General features: G+C 44.8%; 1 protein-coding gene across 1 annotated transcript in view; it reads right to left on the bottom strand.

The window, feature by feature from the left end:
* The window catches only part of PKHD1 (PKHD1 ciliary IPT domain containing fibrocystin/polyductin), a 483,679-nt gene that overhangs the window by 178,341 nt on the left and 284,298 nt on the right, over positions 1–21,040 (bottom strand). The window contains exons 45-48 of the mRNA XM_066594190.1: positions 16,265–16,400; positions 15,111–15,360; positions 9,773–9,950; positions 3,521–3,716 (exon numbers count right to left, since the gene is read on the bottom strand). Of these exons, the coding sequence (XP_066450287.1) occupies positions 3,521–3,716; positions 9,773–9,950; positions 15,111–15,360; positions 16,265–16,400 (760 nt within the window). The remainder of the gene's footprint in view (positions 1–3,520; positions 3,717–9,772; positions 9,951–15,110; positions 15,361–16,264; positions 16,401–21,040) is intronic.

The raw sequence follows: 21,040 nt of genomic DNA, 5'->3' as shown, positions 1-21,040 counted from the left end.
CTTTTCCTTGAGTGGCAGCTGAAGAATTCTACAAAGCTTGTAAACTGGATTACTTGGCTGACTAATTATATCATACCATTAATGTAACTAAAAATAACGGAAAATCGGGGAAGGAGAGAGAAAAAGTTTTTTTTTTCTTCTCTCCGATAATTTAGGAATACGACCGTTCACTTTGATTGTCTTATTCCACTAAAACGGTGCAAAGAAGTGGGAAACGAAAAGTAACCGCTCTCGCCTCTTTTTGTGAAAATTCCTTAAAAAGTTTTAATATTATGATTAGTTTTATTACCACCAGTTTTTAAAAAAAAAAATGTTTTTACATCTATTAGCTCTTTTTAACCCCTTCAGAACACAGCCCATTTTGGCCATAAGGACGCAACGACACATGGTCAATTGAGGGCTTGTCGTTCGCGGGGCGAACTGCAGTTTTTATGGATACCGTTTTTGGATACATAGAATCTATTGCAAATCTTTTAATAATTTTATTTTGGGGGAAGGGACAAAAAAAACTCATCAATTCTGCCATCGTTTTGTTGTTTTTTTTTTTAATCACTTTTCTTACATTATTTTTAGGCAAAATAAACAAAAAGAGCATTCTGGCCACATTTTGTAGATTTGTTTGCTAACAGAATTTGTTTTCTGGGATAAAAAGTGTGTTCGACTTATTCTAAGGGTTGTTGCAGATGTGATGATACCAAACACGTGGGTTTTTTTAAAGTTCTGTAAACAAACAAAAGAAACTAAGCGAAAAAGGTTGTTTTACAATTTTTTACGTCTTTTTAAAATTATATTTAATTTTTCAACATTTTTATGTCCCTGTAGGGCACTTGCGTCGATATGACTCCACTGATAATAAATTATCGCTAATCATAACGATCACAGGGTATGGGAGATCTGGACACCATTGTGTGGCAACCCAGCAGTGCACTGCTCCCAGCTCCATGCAGAAAGGGACAGCGTATATCGTCCGGGCGTGAAAACCCAACTGATATATGCACGCCGGAATAAGCACGTATGGAGACTGTTCTAGATCTGCTCTGTGACCTGTACAGGGGTCATTTTGCAGGGATGGGGAGTAGAGGTACAGTATATCACCCACTGTGAATGGTGGATCTATGTTATGTACATGCAGGTGTGAGCAGTGTAATCCTGCCTGTGATGTTAGTGAGTTGACGGCTGCGAAGCTTCTCCACAGATCAGGAAGGGAGAGGCTAGGATAAGGCTCTGTGGTCAGTGTGAAAAATGTGAGATTTTAGCATTGTGGACAGTCTTTAGTATTGTGGACAGTCTTGGGCACCTGTACTCAAGAAGGACATATCAGAGCTTGAACGGGTACAAAGGGAGGCAACTAAAGTAATAAATGGAATGGACGGACTACAATACCCAGAGAGGTTATCAAAATTGGGGTTATTTAGTTTAGGAAAAAGATGGCTGAGGGGCAACCTAATAACTATGTATAAATATAATTAATGGCCGAGCGCTGCTTGTGATTGGCTGAGCGCTGTGACCAATCACAGGCAGCACTCAGCTGTCATTCAATGAATGTCTGAGCGCTGCCTGTGATTGGCTGAGCACTCAGTCAAATCAGACATAGCCCTTTCAGCAGGCGGAGATTTTAAATCCCCCCCCCCCCCTTGCTGAAAGAGCTACAGAGCAGTGCAGGGAGACCAAGCGGCTAGACGCGCCTGAGCCCCGACAGCAGCAGAGAGGTGAGTATGTATATTTTTTTGTTTTTTACACATACTAGGGATGACTTTCAGGGAAGGGCTTATATTTAAAGCTCTTCCCCGAAAAATCACTTCAGGGCTTTCTGGCAGCCCATTGCTTTCAATGGGGCTGGTGGCAGCAGTGGCGGCACCATTGAAAGCAATGGGAGAACATCGCAATCCTCTGCCACAGCTGTCACAGTGTTCAGTGATGAGGGAACTCCCTGCGGGGAATATTGACTTGCACCATGGATCTATGCGGTGGACGAATGTCCTATTTTTTGCAGGTGCGCGCATTTGCACGCCTGTAAAACACGGACATGTGAATGCATCATAGGAAAACACAGGGTTCAAATAGACGTGCGGTTTTGTGCTCGTCTGAATGAGGCCTTACTGTAAAAGCAGTGAGACTATGGAGCTCTCTGCCTGAGGACGTGGTGATGACGCAGTCCCTTCAAACGGCCTCCAACACGATGATATTGCGAGGTCCTCTTTGGTCATCGTGGCCTTTTGAAGGCCCCCAAGACTGCCATGTATTTCTGTCAATGTTGTCAGGAAAAAAAAATCTGAATTGCGTTTTTATGGTCACCCCGTCTACAACAAAAAAAATAATAAAAAGCTATCAGAAAGTCATATGAACTACCAAAGTGGACCAATAGAAATTACAGGACATCCCACAAACAGCAAGCCCTCACATTGCTATAATGCCAGAACATTAACCCTTTGCAATCCAATTTTGGATTCAGGGTTTCCTAGGGGGTCTCTCTCTTTCTGACATTATGCAATGGCACCATCTGCTGGCTAGAGCCAGTACTGCGGTATGGGACATGCTGGAGAGGCCCCCGACAACAGAATGGCCAGTAATCTACAGTAAGAATACCCTGCCGAATGTCTTCTGACATCGGAGCTGTACAGCCTTCAAATCAGAATGTCTTTAGACGTCAGACAGTGGATTGGAAAGGGTTAAAAGAGTAACGGCATTCAGAAGATGGAGACGAAGAGAGAGATTATGTAACATTTTGAAAGTAGTACAGCAAAGATAAAAACTACACAAATTTGCAATCGTCATAATTGTATCGACTCGTGGAATACGGTTACTATTCTAATTTTTGCTGCAGTGCGTTCACCATTAAAACAAGACCCCCCCAAGGGTGGCAGAATTACATTTGTTTTTGATTTTTACATTTTTCTGTAAATCATACTGCACATTACATAGCACAATTGAGAAATACAACTCATCCCGCAAAAAACAAGCCCTCATCCAGCAACGTCGGCAGGGAAGTAAAAGAGTTATGTTTTTTTGAAAATGGGGGGTGGGGAGATCAGCTGAATGGGCGCCTTCTGGTAATACCGCAACACACAAGGGTCGGAGCAGAAGTGGCCGGCGCTTGTAACTGCAGGTGCAGCTGCCATTGATTTCGGTGAGGCCCCAGCCTGCAGTTACAAGCGCCAGACACTACACACGGGTCGGAGCAGCAGCTTCCACTCAAGCCCCTGTGTATTGTGGCGCTGCCAGCTGTAGCTTGATCAGCTGGGATCCCAAGCGACAGATCCCAGCTGATCAACTATTGATGACTTACCTAACCTGAGAATAAGTCACTTGTATATTGCTTGGAAAACCCCTTAAAGCTCTGCTACAAGTAAAACCGACCATCATTTTCACCCTGTGGACCCAAATAATGGAAAATTTGGTAACAAAAAAACTTAATCCCAGTAAGTGCCAACGGCAGAGCCCTCAAACTGCGCCATAATCCGCTCTTTCATACAGTCAGCCATGGACCCCCATACAGTGCCAAGTACAGAGCCCTCATTACCCAGGTAGCTCAGTGTGCCATGTTTACTGTCAAAGTACCAAGCACAGGCATCGCTTTCTGTGGGCAGCGGAATAGACTGGTGAGGCTTCCCGACCCTAGATCCACAAGTGATGGAAATATTCAGGATGCTTGGTAGGTCAATGTGCCGTATGTACAGGTAATCCCCATCTAGAAAATCATCAAACGTGGTCGAATACTGCAAGAGAGGAAAATATCACATATCAGACCATAAGAATATTTATCTATATCTCTAATGTATATCTCATATTTATCTATTTATCTCCTATCAGTCTATCTCTCTATTCCATTTCAATCTATCTATCTCACATTTATCTATCTCTCTATCCCATTTCTACCTATCTATCTATCTATCATATATATATATATATATATATATATATATATATATATATATATATATCTACCTACCTCTCATATCTAAATTTCACATCTCTCATATCTATCTCTCTATCTCATATCTATCTATCTATCTGTCTCCTATCTATCTATCTATCTATCTATCTCATATCTATCTATCTATCTATCTATCTATCTATCTATCTATCTCATATCTATCTATCTATCTATCTATCTCATATCTATCTATCTCATATCTATCTATCTAGCTCATATCTATCTATCTCATATCTATCTATCTAGCTCATATCTATCTCCTCTGTCTCATATCTATCTATCTATCTATCTCATATCTCTCTATCCATCTATCTCATATCTCTCTATCCATCTATCTCATATCTCTCTATCCATCTATCTCATATCTATCTATCCATCTATCTCATATCTATCCATCTATCCATCTATCTATCCATCTATCTCATATCTATCTATCTCATATCTATCCATCTATCTATCTATCCATCTATCTATCTATCCATTTATCTCATATCTCTCTATCCATCTATCTCATATCTATCTATCTATCTATCTCATATCCATCTATCTCATATCTATCTATCTATCTATCTATCTATCTATCTATCTATCCATCTATCTCATATCTCTCTATCCATCTATCTCATATCTATCTATCTATCTATCTATCTCTCTATCTCATATCTATCTATCTATCTATCTCCTCTGTCTCATATCTATCTATCTATCTATCTATCTATCTATCTATCCATCTCATATCTATCTATCTATCTATCTATCTCATATCTATCTATCTATCTATCCATCTCATATCTATCTATCTATCTATCTCATATCTATCTCATATCTATCTATCCATCTATCTATATCTCTCTATCTCATATCTCTCTATCCATCTATCTCATATCTATCTATCTCTCTATCTCATATCTATCTATATCTCTCTATCTCATATCTCTCTATCCATCTATCTCATATCTATCTATCTCTCTATCTCATATCTATCTATCTATCTCATATCTATCTATCTCATATCTATCTATCTCTCTATCTCATATCTATCTATCTATCTCATATCTATCTATCTCATATCTATCTATCTATCTCCTCTGTCTCATATCTATCTATCTGTCTATCTATCTCATATCTATCTATCTCTCTCTATCTCATATCTCTCTATCTATCCCTGAATGAAGCCCTCATAATTAGTATCACAAGAACAGTCTGATTAATTTTATGATTCTCTGTCTCACGGACAGAAACCCGGTCCCTCCATCACTATGCTAATCACTATAGTATTACTTTAATACCCGACAAAGAGTAACGACCACAATAATGAATGGAACGAAATAAGCGGATCATCGCTGAGGTTCTTCCTTTAGGTCGGTGATGAAGCTGAATGTTTGTATTTTACAGGGGCAAAAGTTGCCAAATTGTTATTTATATTAGTTTAGAAGTAAAATCCGCAGTGAACGGCCCCTTGGTTAGTGACCCCCATCCAGCAGCCCGTTGGATGTCCTTTGGCCTTTAGAACTGCAGCGATTCGGGATGGAATGAAATCCACTAGGTGATGATATCGTTCTTCAGGAATATCGGCCCCGGCCAAATTCTGACCTCCCATCGGCACGGAGCAACAGAAATCTGTATCCATCTGACCAGACGATGTTTTTCCACTGTGCAGTGATACTATTTGTGCACTCTTTTGCCCCCTGGAGTCTCAGGTTTCTATTTCTTTTAGTCACAATGGCGCTGGAATCGTTCGTCTGCTGTTATAGCCCATACGTTTAACGAACGTTGAGTTGTGTGTTTGGACTCGTTAGAGCACCAGCGTTGTATTCGGCTACAAGCTGCTTGGTTGAGCAGCATCTGTTCATCAGAGCAATTCTTGACATCCCCCTCTGACCCCTTTTGTCATCAAGTAGTTGACGTCCGCAAAATTATTTCAATAGCTGTGAGCGTTAATTAGGCCCCTGGCTGCCATGAAAACCCATCAGCACCTTGAGGCTGCATCATGATTATGAAGGCACTCAAGGCCTTACAGACTTTGATGCTATAGCTGCTATTGATCATGGCATCTAAAAAGAGCAAGTGGCTGGAATGGAGCTAGCTGCAGTCCTGGCCATTGTATGTGGCAGCAGAGACTATCTGCTGATCTGTCACAGGTGGTGGAATAGTGATGAAGGATTCAGGCTACGATGCAGCAGACGGAGTAACCAAAATATGCAAATTGTGTTTTAGAACACAGTAATAACAGTAAGCAAAAGCATAATGATGGGTACGCAATTGTTCTTTTGAGCTCCTGGGCGCCATCTACCCCTAGGTAAAAGGTAGAAATAACATCTCTGTTCACAATACATGGTAACAGTAACACTTTGTGGACAATGTCAATAACAACCTGATAATCACCGAGTCTATATATCGGAGTACAACACACAACCTCACTTTTGTGATAACCACCCCCAATGCTGATTTTTAGAAAATCTAGGTCTCATATACATGCACAATGTCTCTTTAAATAACACAGATTTGAGCACCAGAAAATTGCCCAATATTAGTGTCCATAATACCAGCCCCCTATGTTAGCAGGCCTGCTAACATAATGTCTCTGTCGGTATGTACACCCAGCGGTTTTACTGAGGCTGGCCTCACTTACGATTCCATTGGGTGGGAGTAATTGCTTTTACCAGCCTCAGTTTGCCCGTGGCTCCTTGTTCCCGGTCCCGGTCACAGTTCAGCCGTAGTGCTGCTCTTTTCGCACTCCTGACTTAAAGTTGGCGGGTCTCTTGCTTGCCCTTGGATTCTGCTGCCAGCCTCTCCAGCTCCGCTTACAGTCCTCTAGTAGCTGGCACTCTTATGCAGAAAAAAATGGTCTCTTTTATGTTGTAGTCTCATCCAATCAACAAACATCTATTGAGCATGCTCAGCTTCGTTGCGCCAAAATATTTGGTTCTAATTTTGGTGCGCGTAATATTTTTGGCACAATTTTCAGTGCATTTTCAGTGCCCCTCCATGGGAACATTTTAACCCTTTAGGGTAGCCCCATAAAGATCACCTAGGTTCAGCTCCTGCATTTGCAGCATTCCCGTATTGTACATTGACGTTGCTTCCCATTGAGGACTAACCTCTGACATCATAAATGTACGGTTCAGGGCAGGAAGGGGTTACGTTGTCAGAATCTGATCTACAGTACATTATATACCCGTGAGAGATACTAACAATGTGACTCCTATTGACCCTTCCACAATATACTGTATATAATATATTACTGAATAGGTCACACAAGTCTTCAGTTATTACATTACCCATAACTCTGAGCGGCACGAGAAGAAACAATGAGATTCCTTTCATCTCTTTGACAGGAGGATTTAGAATTAATCCTACAATGTTGGAAGACGGGTCACTGTAGATGATGACATCAGTGCAGCTATTTAACGTTGTCAGTCACCATTTCCTTTCAACCCGTTAGGGAAACACTTATGACCTTTAAGGGGTCGTTGGCTTTGGACAATCTCTTTTTTGTTAGAAAGGTCCCCTAAAAGTAGGCTGATTACATTGAGTGCTCATGCTGTAACCCCCAGGGATGAACTGTAGGGAAACCTATTGTAGCAGCAAGTGTTCAATGTCTCTGCAGCACCCCCAGAGGGAAAGCTAAGCATTACACTTTTCTATTGAAATCAATGGGCCGTCCATGAAATGTTGAGTCCTCCAGAGCAAGAAATTCTGTTTGTAGTCGATTCTCGCTTTGGCTGTTAGATGAGAGTCCAGACTTAGGCCTCATTCACATGGGCTTATGCGTATTTGGTCGTTCTTGTAGGGTTTTTTTGGGATCGTATGCACAGCATTTTTCAGAGGCGCAAAAAAGGGAAAAAAAGCAACCAATTGATGTCTCCTGGCTTCATGCATAAAAATACACAGAATCGTGCATATTCGCTGCATTTTTTTAATGCTCCTATAGACTTGAATGGGCGATTTTGGTTCACAGTAAAGACTACAATAGGACATGCGATTTTTTTCATGCACATAAAATCCGTGCATGAAAACACGTCTGAATGCCCCAATGCAAATAAATGGGGCTTCTACTGCTTGTAATAGGCATGTAAAAATATGTGCATAATGAGGACTGATAATATGCTTGTGTGAATGAGGCCTTACCATTCAACGGATCGGGACCAAACATTGCGGTGTTAGGTTCCACCTTACAGCCCCACCCCCTCCAGTCTTGAAATGCATTCACCTGTCTTAGAAAACCCTCTACAAGGGCCAGGAATGTTCTACCCACTGGAGTAACTATAGGGGGGGCCGAGTATGTAGTTGCACCCGAGCCCAGGAGTCTCAGGAGCCCATTAGGCCTCTTTTCTCCCTGCTACAGGTTTTGCCTTGGGGCCCAGGAACTTCAGGTTACAACTCTGCGCTAAGGGGTTAAGAGAAGTTGGGCGGCCCAGAGATAAACTTTTGCACCCAGGCCCATGAGCCTTTAGCTATGCCCCTGGTTCTACCCCTGCATTGTATCAGACATACGTTGTTCATATTTACATGTATTTACTTGTCTTGTACTAGCATTGAGTTACGGGCTGAATTATACTCCAGAGCTTCATAATTCTGTAGGCTGCAGAGCTGGAATCTCCTGATTGTTCAGTGACTGCACAGAGCCTAAAGCCCATTTAGACACAACGATTATCGCTCAAAAGACAGCTTTTGAGCGATAATTGTTGAGTGTAAATGTGCCCATCATTCAGTTTTCTGTCGAACAACGTTTTTCAGTTCTGCTTGAAAACCATCATTCGGCAGAACAGTTGATAAGCAGGACCGCACGCTGTGTTCTGCCTGGGGAGAGCTGATAACAGCTGATTGCTTTGTCTCAGCTGTTCTCAGCTGTCAGCCCTGCAGGCAGAACAGTTGATAACCAGGACCACACCTGAGTCTGCTGTCCATGGTGCTGAATTCTCCATTGGAAGCCCTTGGCTGAACAATTTAACAGCTCCCAGAGGCTCATTTGCATGCAAATGAAGCTGATAAAGTATTAATAGCAATTAGTGCCTATTAGTGCTTTATGCAAAACGATCGCTGATCTTTCAGTCTTTTGAAAGATTATCTGTGTGTGTAAATGGGCCCTCATTTAGATTATTTGTAGTCTGCAGAGTTGAGTCTTTATAGAATGCACTGTAAAATTCATCTTCCCCATTGCATTACAGGAGCTCAGGTAAACTGTTAGGAGTGTGGCGACAAGTTTGTTATCTATTTCCGAAAACAATCAGCAGAATTGTGAATGCAGCTCTGGAGTATAACAGATGATATAACTCAGGATAAATACTGGATAAGCAATGTAATCTGTGTACACAGTGACTCCACCAGCAGAATAGTGAGTGCAGCTCTGGAGTATAATACTGGATGTAACTCAGGATCAATACGGGATAAGTAATGTATGTACACAGTGACTCCACCAGCAGAATAGTGAAGGCAGCTCTGGAGTATAATACAGGATGTAACTCAGGAGCAGTACAGGATAAGTAATGTATGTACACAGTGACTCCATCAGCAGAATAGTGAGTGCAGCTCTGGAGTATAATACAGGATGTAACTCAGGATCAGTACAGGATAAGTAATGTATGTACACAGTGACTCCACCAGCAGAATAGTGAGTGCAGCTCTGGAGTATAATACAGGATGTAACTCAGGAGCAATACAGGATAAGTAATGTATGTACACAGTGACTTCACCGGCAGTATAGTGAGTACAGCTCTGGAGTATAATACAGGATGTAGCTCAGGATAAGTAATGTATGTACACAGTGATTGAGTAGATTATAAACTACACTATATAAAATGTAGCGTGTAAAAGTATGTTTGCTGATGTACTCACCTGTAAGATGGATTGTACTTGGGGAACATGGAATATAATGGTGTATGTCTCTGTATCCAGCAGCAGGGCCTGCCAGCCATACAGGTTGGATAAAGTGTCTGGGACATAGTTTACGGTGCTCGTCTGATTCCTGCTGTTTCGGATGGTGATATTGTAGCCGACACTGGGGGCTCGTTCCCTAAAACAAGTCAACAAAAGAGATATTAACCTACAAGTAATGACAATATTGATTGTGTTACTTTAGGGGTTAAATTGATAGAACTGTATCTTTTCCAATCCATGCCATGAGTACGGGAGGAAAGTTGTTAATCACAGCCTCCTTCCGCCGAGGATCGCATCAATGGGCTTCTGGTGAAGGGTTATGAACAGCAAGTTTCTCACCTGTTGCAATACCATGGCCTTTTCATCAAGAGGGCTATCTAGTCCACATCTAGTGGTTTTTAGTAGGAGCCTTAATCCTTTTAGTGGCAAACCTGGAAAATCTCCTGAGCTTGCTGCACTGACCATGCAGTTAAACCCCGGAAGATTTCCATGGACAGCTCTAGTGCTGAAATGTGCAGAGCACTACGCTGTCATCTGAAATCTTCCAGGGTTTTTATTGCATTGTTGACTCATCAAAAAACCTGCCCTGTGAGGCATGACATGGTAATAATAAACCTGCCACTGAAGGGGTTAAGTGGAAACCAAAGTATATCAGATCTCACTGATCTTTACCGTGCCCTCAGAAGGTTAGGGAATGTTAGGAGCAAGACTAGATTAATGTTGATGGAGTTTATTGGGGCAAAACATTTGGTAAGGGGCTCCATCCCATTTCTGAGACCTAAAGCCCCACCAGACTCCCCATCACAAATAGAAGTGGCCATGTATGCAGGTGGTCCTCTCCAATGATATTTATGGATATAGTGACTCCCTTAGACTTCAAAAGAGGGTGCCACAAGCATGTACGGATACAGCTGCACTTCTTAGTTCAATAGGATTACTTATGGCCATCAGAGAAGGTAGGTTTAAAAGAACTGCTAGGTTCCCAGGGGGGTGGAAACCTTGAGGCATGTGCGTCATGTGCCCCCCCCCCCCATACACACACTCTATATTCCTGCCCTTGCTGAGTCCGAGAGGGAAATATGAGAGAGTACATCATGTGCGTACAGTACTTTTTGTGCGTTTGCTACCTTTTTTTTTAAACACGTAGCAAAATCTCATGCTTTAACCCCTTAATGACACGGCCTATTTTGGCGTTGAGGACCAAACGATTTTTGGTATTTTTCCATCTCCATTTTTCAACAGCCATAACTTTTTTATTTTTCCATCGACGCGGCCGTATAAGGGCTTGTTTTTTGCGTGGCGAGCTGTAGTTTTTATTGGTACCACTTTTGGGTACATAGGCTACATTGTAAAACTTTTATTAATTTTTTTATGATCGTAGGGAGAGAAAACGCATCAATTCTTCCATAGATTTTTGGGTTTTTTTTAGAGCGTTAATTATGAATGACACACTACATTTTTTTTCTGCAGGACGGTACGGTTACAACGATACCAAAATTGTTTTTTTTTTTTTAGGTTTTTCCACTTTTCGACAATAAAAGCCCTTTTTTGGAAATTATTATTTTTTTCTAAACTCACTGCATTCAAAGTTCTATAACTTTTTTATTTTTCCATGGACGGAGCTCTGTGAGGGCTTATTTTTTGCGAGACGAGCTGTAGTTTTTATTGCTACCATTTTGAGGTACATATGTTTTTTTATCACTTTTATTGCGTTTTTTGGGTTTTGCGTTTTTTTGCCTCAGTTTTTTAGCGTTTTTTTAAAGCTTTTTGCCGTGCAGGATAAAAAGCATGTTCAATGTATTGCACACGTCGTTATGGATGCATCGATACCAAATATGTGGGATTTTCTTTTTATGCTAATATAAGAAAAGGATAAAAAAAAGGGTTTTAACTTTTTTTTAACATTTTTATTTTTTGATCTTTATTTTTCTCTTTTTTTTACACCATCTATGTCTCTCTGAGAGACTTTCACCACAGCACTGATGATCGCTATGATAAGGCATGGCAGGACTTCTCCCCTGCCATGCCTTATCGCTTATTACAGCGATCTTAGGCTATGGCAATACAGGACGCCGGTATCTGGCGTCCTGTTGCCATAGCAACCAGCCGGGCTCTCGCGATGTTATCGCGAGAGCCTCTGTGAACCCTTTCCCTGCCGCGATCTACTTAGATTGCAGCGGGGAGGGGGTTAATGGCGGGTGGGCGCAACTCTGATGCACCCCGCTGTTGCAGCGGGACGCCGGCTATCACTGACAATCGGCCCCCGCTGCGGGATAGCGCAAGATCTGCTATGATCTCGCACTAGCCCTATGACGGAAGGGTACGTCATTTTGTGGGAAGTACCACGCTCCCATGACGTATCCTTATGTCACGGGGCGGGAAGCGGGTTAAAGAGGCACTAAGTTTTCAGACAACTTCTGCTCATTTACCAGCTTGTATCGGCGTCATCATTTCTGTAATATACTTGCATTGAAAATTTTGTTACTTTATCACTGTAAGTCATGATAGAAGTGGCTGCCACTAGGGTCTCCCTTCCACCTTCTCTGCAATCCATTCTGTGTCATTAGGTACAGAGTTTCTATAGTAACAAGTATACAGGGACATTTCCATAGCAGTAGGGGGACGGGCTATCTTAACAGGCAGCTCCCAGGCTGACAAATCGGCAGACACTGTGATAATAATCTCCACAGTCTCTGCCTCTCCTGCTGGTACGGTTTGTGGTGAATGTCTGTGTGTGCACACAGACATTAAAGTGGGTTTACTATTTGGTCAGAATGTCCGTAATGCCTGAATCCTCCTGAAAAAGCATAGGGTGGGCATTCAGATACTGCCTCCCTGCTGATTGGAACAGAGACAGTGCAATGCATCATGGGAAATATGGGCAAGGAAGTGCAGGACAGTGAACTACTCGCAGAATGGTTAGCTTCCTACATACCTCCTGCCTGTAAGTGGTTTGCAAACAGAAACAGCACCAGTATAGATGGCCTTTCACCTGGAGCCCCAGTGTGGACGGCCTCTCACCTGGTATGCTAGTGTGTACGGCCTCTTAAGTGGAGCACCAGTGTGTACGGCCTCTTAAGTGGAGCACCAGTGTGTACGGCCTCTTAAGTGGAGCACCAGTGTGTACGGCCTCTTAAGTGGAGCACCAGTGTGTACGGCCTCTTAAGTGGAGCACCAGTGTGTACGGCCTCTTAAGTGGAGCACCAGTGTGTACGACCTCTGTCCTGGAGCACCAGTGTTGACGGCCTCTGTCCTGGAGCGCCAGTGTCGACAGCCTCTGTCCTGGAGCACCAGTGTCGACGGCCTCTGTCCTGGAGCACCAGTGTCGACGGCCTCTGTCCTGGAGCACCAGTGTCGACGGCCTCTGTCCTGGAGCACCAGTGTCGACGGCCTCTGTCCTGGAGCACCAGTGTGGATGGCCTCTGTCCTGGAGCACCAGTGTGGACGGCCTCTGTCCTGGAGCACCAGTGTCGACGGCCTCTGTCCTGGAGCACCAGTGTGGACGGCCTCTGTCCTGGAGCACCAGTGTCGACGGCCTCTGTCCTGAAGCACCAGTGTGGACGGCCTCTGTCCTGGAGCACCAGTGTCGACGGCCTCTGTCCTGGAGCACCAGTGTCGACGGCCTCTGTCCTGGAGCACCAGTGTCGACGGCCTCTGTCCTGGAGCACCAGTGTTGACGGCCTCTGTCCTGGAGCACCAGTGTTGACGGCCTCTGTCCTGGAGCACCAGTGTGGATGGTCTCTCACCTGGAGCACTAGTGTGGATGGAATCTCACCTGGAGCACCAGTGTGGACAGTCTCTCACCTGGTAAGCTAGTGTGTACGGCCTCTTAAGTGGAGCACCAGTGTGTATAGTCTCTTACCTGGAGCACCAGTGTGGATGGCCTCTCACCTGGTGAGCTAGTGTGTATGGCCTCTTAAGTGGAGCACTAGTGTGTATAGCTTCTTACCTGGAGCACCAGTGTGGATGGTCTCTCACCTGGAGCACTAGTGTGGATGGAATCTCACCTGGAGCACCAGTGTGGACGGTCTCTCACCTGGTAAGCTAGTGTGTACGGCCTCTTAAGTGGAGCACCAGTGTGTATAGTCTCTTACCTGGAGCACCAGTGTGGATGGCCTCTCACCTGGTGAGCTAGTGTGTATGGCCTCTTAAGTGGAGCACTAGTGTGTATAGCTTCTCACCTGGAGCACCAGTGTGGACGGCCTCTCACCTGCAGCACCAGTGTGGAAGGCCACTTACCTGGAACACCAGTGTGGACAGCCTCTTACCTGGAACACCAGTGTGGACGGCCTCTTACCTGGAACACCAGTGTAGACGGCCTCTCACCTGGAGCACCAGTGTGGACGGCCACTCACCTGGAGCACCAGTGTGGACGGCCTCTCACCTGGAGCACCAGTGTGGACGGCCTCTCACCTGGAGCACCAGTGTGGACGGCCTCTCACCTGGAGCACCAGTGTGGACGGCCACTTACCTGGAACACCAGTGTGGACGGCCTCTTACCTGGAGCACCAGTGTGGACGGCCTCTCACCTGGAACACCAGTGTGGACGGCCTCTCACCTGGAACACCAGTGTGGACGGCCTCTCACCTGGAACACCAGTGTGGACGGCCTTTTACCTGGAACACCAGTGTGGACGGCCTCTCACCTGGAGCACCAGTGTGGACGGCCTCTCACCTGGAGCAATTTAGTAGCTGTATTCATGTCCAAAATAATATCTCAGCATAGCAACCACTAATATTCCTAGACCACAATGACGCTGCGATAAATACGTTATTAGAACAAGCGTATAGGAAACACGTCGTATTGACGTTTATACCTGTCTTTGAAGTGTGGGGTTAATGGGATTTGGTCTGGGGATTTAGACTTTACACTGCAATTTGTAGTACAGGCTCGGATTTCATGTTATTTGTTTTAATTGCTATCCTGTTTCGTGTTTATTTGCGTGATTTTCAGCCGCCGCTCTCCGGTTATATATTTATTTTACGCGTGTATACATGTACTAATGGTTTATGTAAGGCCTGATGTTTTCGTTTTATTACGCAGTAATGGTGGAAATAACTGGCCTCGAATAATCCCGCTCTCTCCGGCAGCAGACGCATTTACTGGGAGGTAAGGTGACTTTTACGAGCTGACTTTTGCGAGGTGACTTCGAGAAGTTAGTCTGGAAGTTTTGACCTCCTGTCGCACACTGTTCCTGTTTCATTGCTCTTTTAATACAGGAACTTTGAAGTATTAGCAGCGTCATAAAAATCAGCCTCCATGTTTATGTGATGCCGGGGCTTCTGTCACTACTTACAGGGCAACGGACATGCGGTGAAAAGTAATGTCTGCTTCACACACACGGCCGGACGCGCCACCGCTAATATAATCCCCAGCCCAGCAGGAGGAGTCCGGGAGTATACCAGTGTCCACCAGCAGGTGGCTCCCTTCCAGCCCTGAGACTGAGCCATCAATGTCTTCAATCAGGGAGCAGTGAGGATACGGGAAGAAGACCTTCCTGGGCGAGTTTAGAAACGTCAGTTTTTGTGTTTTTACTGTGAAGCCGCCTAGAATAAAGGAAATAAGATTTAAGATGTCAGAGGCAAAAAAAGACATACCCTTAAATCTACAAACTATATGCAAAGATAGCTAATTAACCCCTGCCTGCCCCAGGACGTACATGTACATCCACAAATGGACATATATTTAAATCTTATGCATGGAGCCATCCACAGTGGGAGCCAGCCATCACTGACAGCCAACCTCCGGCTGCAACAGCAGGGATCAGTGAGAACACGGATCCCCGCTGTTAACCCCTTACTTGCTACAATCAAGTTTGATCACGGCATGTAAAGGATTTAGAGAGGGAGGGTGCTCCCTCTGTGATGTCATCTGCTCTCCATTATGTAATCCCAGAGGGCTGATGGGTTGCCATGGCAACTGGACGCCATACTATAGCATCTGGGTCCGCCATGGTCTGTGATTTCTATGCGAAGTGATGATGCATTGCCGTACAGAAGTACGCCAATGTATTATCAGTGTGATTATAACTTTGCAAAAAATAAAAATAACACAAAAAATAGTAAAAAAAAGGAAAAAAAAAACTTTTTGCGTAGTTTCTCTTGTAAAAAAAAACCTATCGCTGCATCTTTAACGCCCCGTACAATAAATTGAACACACTTTTATCCTACACGGTCAACGCTGGAGAAAAAAAAAAGCAAATAAAGGAAGACAAAATTTTCTCTCTTGCCTACAAAAAAATTAATAAAAGTTTATTATTTGTACCCAATAAAACTACAGTTCGTTGTGCAAAAAACAAGTCCTCATACGGCCAGGTTGTAAAAAAACATAAAAAAGGTTATGGCTTTGGACGAGCGTAGATGAAGATCCCCCAACCTCCCTATCGTTGCGTCCTTAGGTCCCAAACAGGCCGTGTGATTATAGGGTTAGGTGAAGCCCTTACTTATTTACCTTGACCCACCGTACAGCCGGAGCAGGTCCTGACGGCGCTGCATGCCTGGCGGTCAAAGTTTATGAACGTTGTGTTGGTGATTGCTGCCTGGTACCGCTTCGGGGTAACGATACCGGACGTCATACAGCGGCTCTCCTGTGAATGAAAGACACATAAAACTGAGACCAAGGGGCAATGTGACTGCTATAATAAGGGGCCCAAGGGGCAACGTGACTGCTATAGTAAGGGGCCCAAGGGGCAATGTGACTGCTATAGTAAGGGGCCCAAGGGGCAACGTGACTGCTATAATAAGGGGACCAAGGGGCAACGTGACTGCTATAGTAAGGGGCCCAAGGGGCAATGTGACTGCTATAGTAAGGGGCCCAAGGGGCAACGTGACTGCTATAATAAGGGGACCAAGGGGCAACGTGACTGCTATAATAAGGGGCCCAAGGGGCAACGTGACTGCTATAATAAGGGGCCCAAGGGGCAACGTGACTGCTATAATAAGGGGACCAAGGGGCAACGTGACTGCTATAATAAGGGGCCCAAGGGGCAACATGACTGCTATAATAAGGGGCCCAAGGGGCAACGTGACTGCTATAGTAAGGAGCCCAAGGGGCAACGTGACTGCTATAGTAAGGAGCCCAAGGGGCAACGTGACTGCTATAGTAAGGGGCCCAAGGGGCAATGTGACTGCTATAGTAAGGGGCCCAAGGGGCAACGTGACTGCTATAGTAAGGGGCCCAAGGGGTAGCATGACTGCTATAGTAAGGGGCCCGAGGGGCAGCATGACTGCTATAGTAAGGGGCCCGAGGGGCAACATGACTGCTATAGTAAGGGGCCCGAGGGGGCAACGTGACTGCTATACTAAGGAGCCCAAGGGGCAACGTGACTGCTATAATAAGGGGCCCAAGGGGCAATGTGACTGCTATAGTAAGGAGCCCAAGGGGCAACGTGACTGCTATAGTAAGGAGCCCAAGGGGCAACGTGACTGCTATAGTAAGGGGCCCGAGGGGCAACGTGACTGCTATAGTAAGGGGCCCAAGGGGCAACGTGACTGCTATAGTAAGGGGCCCAAGGGGCAACATGACTGCTATAGTAAGGGGCCCGAGGGGCAACATGACTGCTATAGTAAGGGGCCCGAGGGGCAACATGACTGCTATAGTAAGGGGCCCGAGGGGCAACGTGACTGCTATAATAAGGGGCCCGAGGGGCAACATGACTGCTATATTAAGGGGCCCGAGGGGCAATGTGACTGCTATATTAAGGGGCCCGAGGGGCAACGTGACTGCTATAAGAAGGGGCCCAAGGGGCAAGGTGACTGCTATAAGAAGGGGCCCAAGGGGCAACGTGACTACTATAGTAAGGGGCCCGAGGGGCAACGTGACTGCTATAATAAGGAGCCCAAGGGGCAACGTGACTGCTATAATAAGGGGTCCAAGTGACTGCTATAATAAGGGGCCCAATGGGTAACGTGACTGCTATAAGAAGGGGCCCAACATTGGTCTGCTTCCCCAGCCATGGCGGCTACCCACAGTTACCACTATGTGATGTTAGGACTGGCAGGTGGATGTTGGGTCAGGGTTGTTTCTTGGCACTCTAGGGTCAGGTGGCATTTGGGGGCCTGCACGGCTGCCTCCATTTCCATTGTTTGACAGCTATCAGGAACTGGTACTAGTGGAAGCCGCTTTTGGAGCAGGGCTTACGAGGATCGGGAACCTCTGGGCGAAAGAACAGTCACACGGCTTACGTGGTTCCAGACCTGCTGTGGTGCATCCAAAGGCGGCTTCCACTCCATTTTGCTTGCAAATAAACTTAATTCCCAACAAATCAGACAATGATGGTCAGAGTTGGAGCGCTATTTTTTGAGAGTCCAATTGCCACAGACAGGTCAGGCGATCCCGGATCTAATGACACAGCCGAGGTCAGCAGTGCTCTCCTCACTCAAGGCGTAGCCCAAAGCTAGGCTACATTCACATGGACATATTCACACTCGCAATACGTAGAGAATAGAACTGCTTGATTTCAATGGGTTTCTTCACTCGCATGTATTTTTCCTGTACATTTCATTTGTGCAAAAAACCCCAGCACGCTCTATTTTCCTGCACATTTGCACATTAAATGTTCCCATAGAAGTCAATGGGAGGTGGAAAATGTGCGCACAATACGCTAGGAGATGCGTGATACGCTGTGTAATTCCGCTAAAGAAAGAACACATCTACAACTCATTAGACTAATTAGCCATATTTGAAAGTTCTGAATCTTATATACCAAAAGGGAGTGTCTTTAGGCAACCATCCCCCTGCTCTTACGTTCTGTAGCCCTCGGACCGATCTTGTGTCTCCTGGCGGTACTTATACACTTCAAACATTACAAAAACACCCCAAGAATAAAATATGCACTGTAAAATATAGACCGAAGCTCCCCTTGAGATTTATACTGGGGGTATGCGATCATATGCATGTAGCTCCCCCTAGTGGTGGTTGCAGGCAGCCAGAACTCTATCATTTATAGAATGTGATGTAGTGGAACTGAATTTGTTATTAAACTTTGTAAAGCCACAAAAGGGCTTATGGAAATGTACATCGCGGTGAGCATTTATGGGTGGTTTTATGGACAAGCTGAGGTCCAAATGTGGAGAAGTACGGAAGTATATGACCTACACTGAATGGCCACTTTATTAAAGACCCCTAATTAGTAGTGCATTGGACCTCCCTTGGCCTTCAGAAGCGCAGCAATTCATTGTGGCATAGATTGTACTAGGTGATGAAATCGTCCAGTAGGAATATCGGCCCCTGCGGACAGGAAGCTTCTTGTAGTTGATCCACAGAAAACTTGTCACGTAATTTAATGCTGCACTCCAGGGTCACAGGGATAATTTCCATACGTAGAAGCCCCAATCACGAAAGGGCTGGTGTCTCTAATGTAGCGGCCATTCAATGTATATGTTTTTAGATGCTTTGAAGTCCCTTTAATCTGACATTTGATAATCCAGAAAGTCTGATATTGCAATTCTGAAACGGATTTCTGAGATATTCTACTGGACCTGAATCAGCGAAATGAAAGGGAACCCATATGAAACCTCTGATAATATACATATATTACATTGTAAATGTTTTAAATGATTTTATTTCAACCATCTGATAGTCCAGAACATTGGATAATCCGGCACCTATCAGATCCTACGGATACCGAAATGAAGGAAGTGTACTGTAGATAGTAAGAGCTGGAATAAAAGCTGAACATACCGCTCTGCATCTGTTGCTGGTGTATCTCAGCTAATTGGCCAATTTAATTTACAGCAATTATTGGTCGGGGCGCACATACTTTTTTTTTTTTTTTTAACTCCAGATATTTATCTTAAAATAAGTTGTGTTACCTCAGCGGAAGAAATCAGGAACGTGAATGTCACTGCTACCTAATTGATGCAAAGTAGACATCCTTATTAATGGGCGCATTACATAAATTAAGATGCAAATTATGTCACGGGGGATGTTATTATGAGATAACAAAGATAATAACAATTATAATTGAACCCCTGGCAAAACTCGCAGCAAAATGTCTCATTTCCCCAAGGTGCGGGACGTGCTCCGAGAGCGAGCTGCTCAATTCGAGAGGAATATTAACTGCTAGATCCGCCGCCGAGGTCTATTCTGGGTTTTCCTCTGCTAGAGACCGCCATTCGCTGAACAATAGCAAAAACCAGCCCTGGGCCTCGTCTTGCAAAATTCATGCGTACGGAACCTCGCTGAAGTAAAGCGAGTGACCTAGAAAAAGCAGGTAACGAGCGGCAGGAGGACTAAAAATACACCTGGGGAACGGCGGTTCACTAAAGTGCATTACATGGATAAATCATGAGTGCGCAGAGCAATAGTCTGCAACGGCAGGCCAGGAATAGGCTGTAGGAGGGGCAAAAGCCCGGAGGGGCCTCCGTGGCCCTGATCGTGCCAACATGTGCCCACACTGCACTCCAAAGCCACTGCTTAGTTCTACGCAGTGATAGTGATTACAGTGCAGTTACCTCTAGTGATCACGGGTGACTTGTTTTATGACTGAAGTGGTCCACTTCATTATACTTCTGCCCTATCTCTTCACTACCTGCTCTCCCTATCCTGCTGCTACCTCCAATGCCCCTCTTAGTGCCTCCCTATAGTACCAGTGTCCATTCTGTGGCCCCACAAAGTAATTATGTTTCCTCTGTGGCTCCACAAAAAAAGTTCCCCTTTCTTCGGTCCTCTTTGGTAACTGTGCCCACTTCTGTGGTCTCATAAAGAAACAGTGCCCCTTCTGTAGCCCCATAAAGAAATAGAGTCATATTCTGTGGCCCCAGGTACTGTAAGTAATAGTGTCTCCTTTCTGTGGCCCTACAAAAAAATAGTACCCTTTTCTATGGCTCCTCATAGGTAATCATAGTGCCCCCTCTATGGCTCCAGTATCGTTCCACCATCCTGGCTCAGCAGGCTACATGCCCTGCACTGCAGTACCTGTAGGACACAGGGGAGCAGTCTGGCTGTACTGTGGCCACGGAAGGTGGTGCGACTCAGACTCAGGATGGCGCAGAAGTTGACAGACGGAGACAGAGGACTAAATTTTTTTTTTTTTAAAAGAACTTTTCTGAACTGCGTGTCTTTCGTGACTCCACAGGAGGGTAGACTGAACTTTAAACATTTCAGGATAATTTACAGTAACATCACTCTCAACAATCAGCATTAGGTACGCTGTGTTCAGCTCCTGGCGGCGGTAAGTCATCAATCCGCTAATTACGGCAGTCGGCCGCTATAAAATTCAGCCTT

This window comes from Eleutherodactylus coqui, chromosome 1 (assembly GCF_035609145.1).
Source record: "Eleutherodactylus coqui strain aEleCoq1 chromosome 1, aEleCoq1.hap1, whole genome shotgun sequence".
NCBI lineage: Eukaryota > Metazoa > Chordata > Amphibia > Anura > Eleutherodactylidae > Eleutherodactylus > Eleutherodactylus coqui.
The sequence above is the reverse complement of the archived record's forward strand: the minus strand, read 5'-3'. Positions and strand labels throughout refer to the sequence as shown.